Genomic DNA, 11,096 nt, shown 5'->3' with positions numbered 1-11,096 from the left:
GATTGGATTCGGTTATTCTGACGTAAGTATATTTAAAAAAATGCGAATGTAAAAAAATCGGCCAGAGGCATAGCTACTGTAGGGCTAAGCAATGTAGTGCACGGGAATCGTCGAGAGCAGGAGGCCCATCTGGTCTTTGACATTGTTTTTAAGTCACCGCCCTGTGATACATAACATAGTCCACAATTATACCATGTTATAAATTGACAGCATACTTTTTATGTCGTAAAGATCACAGTCGTTTTTGGTTTGATTTTAACTTAGTTGAAGTGATTAATATCAGTCCGTATGAAATATTAAGCCTTACACCCTCATATATTTTTTTTACACATATAACAGATTACCAAGTAAATGTAATACTAGTTGCTGCATATAAGGTCTTTTAACATAATTATAGCGTAAAACTTATGTTTCCGTATTAATATTAAGTATTCCATGATAATACAATGTGCTCTTTCTTAATTTTCTCTACAGTACACTAATAAACAAGGTCTAGGAGGTGCAGAAATGGCAGTTATCTTCAAGAAACTGATGAACAGATTGGGACACGAGAAGTTCTTCGTGCAAGGAGGAGACTGGGGAGCTCATATTGCCGATATTATGGTTGTCTTCTTCCAAGAGGTAAGCGAAGCAGACGCCACTGTTGTGTGGCCTATAGCTGGTGTATCAATTCTTAATCTGATCTATCAGAGCTATATCTTCTTATAGCTGATAATTATCTGTTATAGTGTCCCACGTAGGTGTACCGCGAAATGTGTGTTTCGGAATCACTGTAACATCTAGTTTCGAACAGGTAACCGTAGCGTCGACTGTTAAGGGATAATCATCTCACGTAGTCGACGTTCTATTTACACTTACCGTCAGGTAGGGTAAGATAGTAGGTAGGTAGTGAGTGGATCTTCTCGTAGCCATGCGAATAACGAGACGGCAATTTTGAAATAAAACTTGTTTCACAGGAAATCATTGGTATGCACACCAACCTTGGTATGGCATTGACAGACAAAGCCTTTAGCATGATCAGCATGGGCTCCCTCTACCCTGAAGCTCTGATGCCCAACGACCTGATCGGACGTCTTTACCCTCTGAAGGACACACTACAATGGCTCATGAGGGAGTTCGGTTACTTCCACTTCCAGGCCACGAAGCCTGATACTATTGGTAAGGGAATAATTTGGTTTGGATTAATATTTTCATCAAGAAGTTACGTTATTGAAAAATCTATTGGTAAAGAATATCTCAAACACACTTAAAAGTAAGTGACATCATCAAATCATTACATTGACAGCAGAGCAAAAAGAGAAAAAGATGTCGAAATAACCACAGCTTAAAACCGTAATTACACTGAATATGTTCTAAGATCAGAGCACAACAGTGAACAATAACGCTTTGGCGGGAGAAATAAGCATCTACATATGAGAACTTTGGCTTGCAAGAGTGCTATCACCTAGTATAATAATCGGGGCACGGGCCTCTTCTACTACTGTGAGGGAATAGGCCTTAGTCCACCACGCTGGCGTAGTGTGGGTTGGTCACTAGTATCTAGTTTAACACCTAGTGTTTCTGCTATAATTATAAGATTATACATGATTCTAACAAGCGTTGTTGCAGGTATCTGCGTGACAGACACCCCGTCAGGCATGTTCGCGTGGTTCGCTCAGCTAATCTCCATGGCCAGCCGCCGCGCCAACTACGACGATCCTCGCGGAGGTCTCGATCTCTACACCCCCGAGCAGCTAATAGACAACGCCATGATCTATTGGGCTCCTAACAAGGCCTCTTCTGCCATGAGAATCTACGCGGAAACCGTCAATTGGAGGAATTACGACATGGGATTTATCAAGTCAGTATTTTGGGATTTTGAATCAGACAGCTGGTCGTAAAACATTGTGCTATGGCAACGATGAGCTCACGAAAAAACATAATTTGTCGAATCAACTTTCAAAAATTGCTTTGCAATCTCGTTGTTTGGATTTTGCCCATAACATCTTGCCTAACTTTTGCAATGACACCAGTAATATTTTTCTCCGCAGTGAACCAAGCTCGGTGCCAATAGTGGTAGTCCAAGCCCCTGATGAAATCTACTACATGCCACCAGCAGCATTGAATACCAAGTACACGAACCTCGTCGCAGTCGACGTGCTGTCTGAGGGAGGACACTTCCTGGCGTACGAGATGCCCGAACAGTTCGCCAAGCTAGTCATCAGCGCTGTTGAGAGGATCTTAAACCACAAACAATGCGATAAAAGCGAACTTTGAGTTTGATTGCCTCGATCGTTTGGTAGATGTGAAACATTGTTTATAAGTTCTTGTAACTATCAAATAAATAACCTGACTAAATTTAAATGTCCAAAAACTAAACACTTTTATATTTTGCTTCGTGATTTTCAATTTGTTTTGTATTTTCTAAATAAAGAGATAATTATTTTTAAGACAAGCGTATTAAGTGATATGGTAAAATTATAATTCCCTTTATCGATCAGTGGTTATTTATTTAAACTTTATACACAGTAGGTGTATACAGATGGACTTAACGCCTGAGGTATTTTCTAACAGTCAAACTTTGGGTGATGCAGAGATGAGACAATTAGGTGTTAGTATATTAAACATAAATAAACAATGAATATCACTACATAATATAAAACAAAGTCGCTTTCTCTGTCCCCATGTCTCTTTGTATGCTTAAATCTTTAAAACTACGCAACGGATTTTGATGCCGTTTTTTTTAATAGATAGAGTGATTCAAGAGGAAGGTTTATATGTATAATAATAGCATTCATTAAATAGTCAGCATTGCACCCGTGCGAAACCGGGGCTGGTCGCTAGTATGTACTATATAAAACATAGATTAATCCAGCGTTTAAAGTTGTGTCCAGTAGCTGGCAATAGGCTCTCCTTCAGTTTATGTATGTAAGTATGTTACACCTCTGACTACCCCTGGAATGAGAAAAGGGCGTAATGCTATGTATCTATATAATGATTGGAAATAGGATGAAATATTGATGAACGAAACTTTCGTATATTGAATTGTACCATTTACAAGATTTTTATGTACTTTCAATAATCGTGCTTTATTCAAAAATGAACTTCAAAATGGTTCACATTATTTTATATAAAAAAACAATATTTCGATTGGAGTTAATTTGTAGAAGCGTTTCAAAACTTTCATATTGTTCAGGTACTTTTGTGGCTGACTGTACATGAAACAACGTCACCACAGATGCTTATTCTAGAACATTAATTATTTTTATGGCTTTGAATGATGATACGGGAGCTTGCCGTTCGCCTGATGGTAAGCGATACGACAGCCCATAAACAGTAGAAACCATCCAACACCTTGAATTACAAAGTATTGTTTGATATTCCACTGCGCTCGCCATCCTGAGATATGAAATGTTAAGTCTTATTATGTCCAGTAGTACACACTACAATACCCAAGAACTTATATCATTAAAAAATACAATTGTTGTTACAATATTTTTTAATTATTTTCAAAATATTGTTTTGCCTTTGAAAAGAAGCGTGAAAAATATTAAAATCGTTCCTTATTTCATTATAACTTAAAACCATTTTGCGAAAAGGATCGTGGAGGTCAATAATATTTCTAGAAGGAGGGATGACAGACTTGTGCAAGCTTCCAACCATCTTCCCTATTGAAATTCGGATGTTTTATTTAAATTTCCATAGCGAGGTTGATGGTGTGCACGTGGTTAGCTCCGGTGGCAGCTCGCCGGCAGTAGGTCGAGGTCAGCACTCCCTACTATGGTGGTGCACAGTTCGCGTGGTCGGGTGACAGCTCTCCCATACATCTGTTAAAGCACCGTGACTACGCACCGTGAACGCGTGCTGAAAACACGCAAAGTGAACCTGGAGTCATAATACCCCAGGTCGGAATGCAAGCTAGACTTACATTCTGTGCCAGCGACTCGTGACAGCTCACAAACCCTGATGCCCAGATACACAGTTAGCGGTTAATAGAATTGGCTCACTCAGCCTAGCGGAAACAACGATATGCATGACAACACGTAGTTAGAACAGTAGTACTGCGGCGAAAGATAATTGCAGAGAGACTATGAATGACATTGCTTTCTTATTCTAGGGGGAGGGGGGGTCGCTGGCGGGAACAATACGAATAGCTTTTCCAACGAAACGCCTACAGCACACGTTTCTGTAGACGCAAAACCTTTCTAAGCTAAGCAAAAACATTTCTAAGGTGGACGGCGCGCATCCTTGCCTCTACCTTAGGTACGTCCATTTCGTTGATATATATTGGAAAACAGAGGGCCCGACTGGAAACCTTGTGGAACTTCAGAAGGTATTGATTTTACTTAAGATTGAATGCCAGCTAAGAACACCAATTGGGACCTATGTGAGTGATACGATGAACATAACCGCAGCAAAGAGCCACGAATACCCATTTTGTCGATAAACAATAAGAGTAAACGCATTATTGAAAAGCTATACAGTATTTGTACTTCACGTGTACATTTCTTATTATTAATATTTGGTTAAGTGTTTCGAAATTATTAACACTAATAAAATATGCAACAGAACGTGGAATATTTGCACAAACAGTAGTGTTATAATGAACATGACGTGCGGTGTTATTTGCGAACACATTTGGAACATTTTCTTGACTTATTTACATTCCACGTGGGATTATGCTGGTTGTTACTAAGTTCTTTGTGGATGACACGCGGCACCGTTCGCATGTATGACCATTCTCGGAATAAGTATTATATATCCTTTTACATTAAATCTACTAAATCTACTCTTAAACTAGGCCGAGGTCCGTCTGTGTAAAAATTCAAAAATCCCTTCAATGGTTTTTGCACTTTTTAACGAACATCCAAATATTCAGACAACCTTTAGCATTACAACAAGGACTAAAGATATTAATGATTCCACAGTATGAATGTGTACTCATGCTTGAGTAGTTAAACGCAAGACTCCTAGAGGTTGTCTATGCTCAGGCCAATCATCAAATTTAAGTACGAGTGGCGACTTATATGTTTTTTAACCCGAAAACTTAACCGAATTGCCAAATTGTCATATTTAATTAACGCTAGGTATTGTTTATAATCTTATAATAGATACGAAATTACGCCCCAAGCGGGCTCTAGACACCACGTTGATCACTGGGTGGAAACTATTAAGGATATGTTTGTGGCTCTTCATCGAGAACGGTTTACATTGTGATGTTCAAAGATTATTCATGTATTGAGTTGCAACCACTGTAAGTTGGTTTTGATGGCGTGATGATGGGCCACGGGTATTTTGACTGGTTTCTGTGTCGGGTCGGAAAAGAGGAGACGTCCGTTTGCCACCATTCTGGCAACGGTCGCGAGCACACGGTTTAATACACTCTCGAGGAGTGCCCAGCCTAGGATCGACAACGCGACGATCATAGAGCAGTCGTCCGAGAGACCTTTCGCTGCCGGCCATGGTTTTCTCCACGGTCGGCGGCTGAAGTTCATGGCGAGCTCCTCCTACTGCGAGTGTGTTATTTTGTGGAAGGAGAGTGCCGGGATTGTGAGCAGAGCAATCCCGCTCACAGCCAGAGGAGACAAAGGAGGCGCCAGGTAGACGACTGACAGCTGCCCCGCGCCCTGTAGCTCGGGCCATCTACATAATACCGCCACGATATCCCTTGTCTATCGGAAGAAGCAACTAATTGGAGCTTAAAGATAATCACGGGGCGAGCAATGGGAGGCTGCTCGTTCGACTACAGTAACTCCGAGGTAGACGACAATACAAATAGTCGGTCTCCCGAAGTCGTAGACGCCTTAGGCGTCTTTTAGCGTACGGGGGCATCTCATTCCCCCTCAATAAGAGTGGTGCTGCAATACGGTAGAGCGCAGAGACGGTTCTGCGCAGCTATCTCACTGTAACAGCATACCCTGCGACTGTCTTGTATGCGTTGGAGAAACCTACTGCGAATTCTGGTTAGTATGCCGGTATAGGGTATACAGGGGTTAGGGACTCGGTCCAATGTTCGCTCGGATGCTATACTCCCGAGTGTCGACATTGGACCGTAAGACCAGTGAAACCAACATAACTATTCCACTCTCCCCCCAAGTGACCGTAGCGATAAACAGAGAAAAGAAAGGAAATTTATTTTATACTAGCTTTTGCTCGCGGCTCCGCCCGCGTTATAAAGTTTTCAGGCTAAAGTTTTCCATTATAAAAGTAGTAGTTTCCCGGGGAGCCTATGTTCTTCCCAGGGTTTCAAACTGTCTCCATACCAAATTTTATCTTAATACGTTGGGTAGTTTTTGAGTTTAAGACGTTCAGGCAAACGGATGCAGCGGGGACTTTGTTTTATAATATATTTTTTAGAACTTTTAAGAGGAATAATCCCGACATACATCATTGTTGCATAACTTTAACCGTTTACGCAGCGCACGCAACGGAAGCTCTCAAAACTAATAAATTGTCCCCGTATTTGTAACATGTTTCATTACTGCTCCGCTCCTATTGGTCATAGCGTGATGATATACAGCCTATAGCACCCCACAAATAAAGGGCTATCCAACACAAAACGAATTTTTCAGTTCAAACTGGTAGTTCCTAAGATTAGCCATTACTGCTCCGCTCCTATTGGTCATAGCGTGATGATATATAACTTAGAGCACTCCACGAACAAAGGGCTATCCAACGCAAAATATTTTTTCAGTTTGGACCGGTAGTTCCAGAGATTAGCCATTGCTGCTCCGCTCCTATTGGGTATAGCGTGATGATATATAGCCTATAGCAATCCACAAATAAAGGGCTATCCAACGCAAAAAGAATTTTTCAGTTTGGACCGATAGTTCCTAAGATTAGTAAACAAATATAATGAGAAAGCTTCGAACTGCTAAGCTATCGGAAGTTACACGTGTCATTGTGAGTCAACCATAAAAGATAGACATATGCTGTCGTGGGATATTTTTACATAATTTTAAGGAGAACATTTCCGTCATACATGATTTCTATGTAGCTTTAACCATTAAGGTTGCACACGCGACGGAAGCTTAAAAATGGAGTAACTTCTCCCGTTTTCATAACATTTCCCTTCACTGCTCTGCTCCTATTAATTGTAGCGTGATGAAAAGTATACTATAACCAGCACAGGAGTATGAAAAATAATTGTACCAAGTTTCGTTAAAATCCGTCGAGTAGTTTTGTTTCTATAACGGTTATACAGACAGACAGACAGACAGACAGACAAAAATTTTATTAATTGCATTTTTGGCATCAGTATCGATCCCTAATCACCCCCTGATAGTTATTTTTGAAATATATTTCATGTACAGAATTGACTTCTCTACAGATTTATTATAAGTATAGATTTTGTGTAGGTAATTCCTATTTCCCTTGGTCATGCCATCACGCGTGAACGGCTGGACCGATTTCAATATATAGGTATATATATTTTTTTAAATAGTGAAAATTAGAAAATTTAACGAAAATATTAATTTTATATAACTGTCAGAATGCGCGCTGCAAATTCATAGTTAAGACGGGATAACGTCTGTCGGGTCAGTTCGTAACAAATAAAAAAGAAATATATTATGGTAACATGTTATTCTAAATAAATTTCATTTCATTTAGGTCTTAACATTTTGGTCAGCGAAATCAACAATCATGCATATTCTTAATTTTGAACTTGGCTCCTACTTACACATTTATATTTTTAATGGGATTTTTATTATATAAACTTTAATACTGTCTAACTTCAGAGACAACACCTTAGCACACTATGGATAGGTTGACATAAAACAAACAATATCATTAAAACAATTTATTACAATTAATACATAAAAGGATTTTCATTGTTCTCGTAGTTACTCATTTTATGACGAATTGAATTAATTCTTTCGCGTACAAGTTGCCTTATGTTCGAAAGTTTGTTCGCACGGAAATCCTGCTTATCTTGACGAACATTCCTGAAAATATACAGGGAATAATTATATAAATTCGCCCAGAGAGAATACGTACATATCATCACACCTGTAGGCAGAGTATTACATCTATATATCGACTAAACTCATTTTTTTAATTCAAATAATCTTTCACAAGCTCTTTCAACTCGTAATGAATCTATCACCGCTTCGAAACGTTATTGCTGTAAAGAAGAAGCGGCGCAAAAAATCTCTCAACGATCCCTAGCTATATTGGGTCCCATGTAAGGAAAGGCTATCCTTTTTCACTTATCGGACACAACATGGGCTCTAGACTATTAGGCTAAAAAAGAAATAAATAATAATTTATCATGTTGCCGTGCCCTGCAGGTCCAAGGTTATGTAGGTTTCTTCATGTAAACCTATATTTTAACAATTGTGGAAAGCTATAAATTGATTGATTGAGCTGAAAACTCCATTACTTTATGTGCCCAAATAAATAACAAAATGAATAGTGTGTACTACATAAGCTGTTTCATACGATAATTGATTGAATGAAACTTGAAATAGGCCATAAGTCTTATAATGCCTATCACACTTCCTTTAATGGTAAAATTAGATCACAATAGAGCAGATTTTTTTTTTTGGGGAGCCGCTGTTGTATTCACCAGAGGTATCCTGCAAACGGCGTAGAGACAATCCCTGTGCTAAGCAACCACGGCAATGCCTAGGGGAATGGGGATAGGATGGAAAGGAAGTGTGAGGAAAGGAGAATGAACTATATTAGGATGGGCAGAGGGAGAGAAGAAAGGCAGATGTTCGCGAGCCCTTATAGACCTTAACGTGATTTTGGCAACCATACACACTTAACTGTGTGATAGTGCAGATATTGTTTCTTCGCAGATATAAATATCGCAGTGAGACCTAACTTCTGTCCCAATTTATTAGGACTTTCTCCTACGAGAGCCTTAGTAAAGTGGTTTGTCGAAATACCTAACATTACCTGGGTATAATAATATTTTTTTTACATATTCTGGTTATTGAAGGCAAGGATCCTCTGGACGGCGCTCACGAAGTTACTGGCGAAGACGTCAGGCACCTCGAAGGCGAGGAAATGTCCGTAATCGTTGAGCACGTCCACGGCAAGCAAGTTGGAGAACTTGGTTTTCAACATACTAGGAGGCATGTAGAAGATCTCGTCTGATGCTTGGACTACTACAGTAGGTACTGTTGTTGTTACACTGCGAACAATATCAGAATCATATTGTATATAAGTATTAATAAAGAATATTACACAATGGCAACGGAGGGAAAAGAAATCAACCATATTATACGTCAAAATAAAGTTTCCGTTGAGGTGTATTCGTTTCACTTTGCCATTTCACAATTCCATTATATTCCATAAGGTAGCTTGCGAATAATGTAAATCTATAGCGTTTCAGTAGATATCTGTTGCGTGCCGTACTTCATTAAATAAGAGTTCTTCAAGTAGGCAAAGCATAATAGTACCAATCATCAAGAGATACAGCCACTGATGATATTGTAAGGACTTTATTTAACGCTAGTTTTTTTTTACAGGTGCAGCAAAGTGACGCAACTACAGTTGATGGCGAGCGGAGTAGGGTCCAGAATGAATGTCGACTGATGACAGATGTCTCTCGCCAGTTTACACAACTACCTCGGCATATTTAATCGGATATATACAGGCTGATCTCGGAACGTGATACACTTTCATTAGACCCCATACGGGTTTCCCTCCTCGTGTACAGTCGCTATCAGGACGAATATTCTATTAGCGAAACCAGGTAGTCACTTTGCTATAATAAAAATAAATCTATCCTTATAACTCACTTGAGATAACCTAAATGATAGTTCCTGAGATTAAAAGTATTGGAGTAGATCCTGAAAGAGGTGGGCCCTTTGTTGGGCATCCAGTAGAACATGAGGTTATCGAGAAGTTGCTCTGGCCTGTAGCGATGCAGGCCGCCTTCAGGGTCGTCGTAGTTGGCCTTGCGGGTGCAAATGGATACTTGCTGGAAAAGCCACGCCATTAGAGCGGTGGGCGAGTCGCTTACCGAGATACCTGAACAACGAAAATATTGCTGGTAAGAAGGTAGATGGGTAGACACAGAAAATGGGCAGATGTGATAAAGGTCGAAGGAACATGATGGATACAAACCACTTTTGGCAAGTCCACCTGGAACTTGGATAATAAACCTCAATGAACTTCTTGTGGTTGATGATGATGACAAAGAAGTTAAATGTTTTCATTGGTGGTGCTCCTGCTGGGTTTTGGTTGAGAATACAATGCACATGGTGAAAATATTGGCTAGTCCCGCCTTGGCCTGTGTAACACTTCGTGAAGTGTTAAGAGATGGAAAACTGTTAAGTTAGGCTTAATATTAAAAATCTTCAAGGCAACGTTTGTCGATAATATTTGCATTTTCACATGTACACTTTGAGGCTTAGTTTAGCCACTACTGAGTCAAAATAAAGAGTCTTACCAAGAGTATCAGGCTTCGTTGCGTGAACGTGGAAATACCCAGAATCTCTAGTGAGTTGTTCGAAGGTATTTTTGAGGGATACAGGCGGTTAACAACGTCACATGACATTATCGACGAGGGATTTAAAGATGCTATCGACATCATGCTGAATGCGGCGTCGGTCAAGGCCACACCCATGTTGTTATGGTAACCGATGATTTCCTACAACAAAAATAGCAGTGAAGGCTCTTGGTAGTAATATTTTGCACGTGGACTTTAAGCAGTTCATAACACGAGAAACGGGTTTTAGATATTATTTATATCGAAGCAAAAGGGGATTAGATAACACCTAAATATTCTTTATTTATTTTGGAAACATGACAAATCATGTAGTCAAACCGACCAGAATGAGAGCGTCAAGGAAAGGACTAATAAAAATGTCATTGGCGTCTTACATCTGGGAAGAAGGTGGCCATGTTGGCTGTGATGAGTGATCCCCAATCTCCTCCCTGCATAAAGTACTTCTCGTGTCCCAATCTGTTCATAAGGTTCTTGTATATAAATGCCATTTCAGCAGCACCCAGGCCCTCTTTGTTGGAGTACTGTTAAGAAAAATCCATTAGTGAATGCAGAATATATTATAAAATTATAGTACTGGCCTTGTGTTATATGTTGTTCCACTGCTGGGCACGGATCTCCTTTACTACTAAGAGGGCTTACCACCACGCTGGCC

General features: G+C 39.8%; 1 protein-coding gene and 1 pseudogene across 1 annotated transcript; one reads left to right on the top strand and one right to left on the bottom strand.

The window, feature by feature from the left end:
* On the top strand, positions 1-2,429 carry LOC119191091 (juvenile hormone epoxide hydrolase-like; the record flags this gene model as incomplete). Its single annotated transcript, XM_037444975.1, is given in 5 exon segments — positions 1-22; positions 475-621; positions 957-1,158; positions 1,609-1,840; positions 2,031-2,429. Coding segments are annotated over 5 exon segments (829 nt in total), but the record flags the coding sequence as incomplete, so codon positions are not given.
* A 5,349-nt stretch (positions 2,430-7,778) lies between these two features.
* On the bottom strand, positions 7,779-11,002 carry LOC119191092 (annotated as a pseudogene).
* Positions 11,003-11,096: the final 94 nt, after the last annotated feature.

The sequence above is a fragment of the Manduca sexta genome, unplaced genomic scaffold (assembly GCF_014839805.1).
Source record: "Manduca sexta isolate Smith_Timp_Sample1 unplaced genomic scaffold, JHU_Msex_v1.0 HiC_scaffold_1023, whole genome shotgun sequence".
Taxonomy (NCBI): Eukaryota; Metazoa; Arthropoda; class Insecta; order Lepidoptera; family Sphingidae; genus Manduca; species Manduca sexta.
The sequence above is the reverse complement of the archived record's forward strand: the minus strand, read 5'-3'. Positions and strand labels throughout refer to the sequence as shown.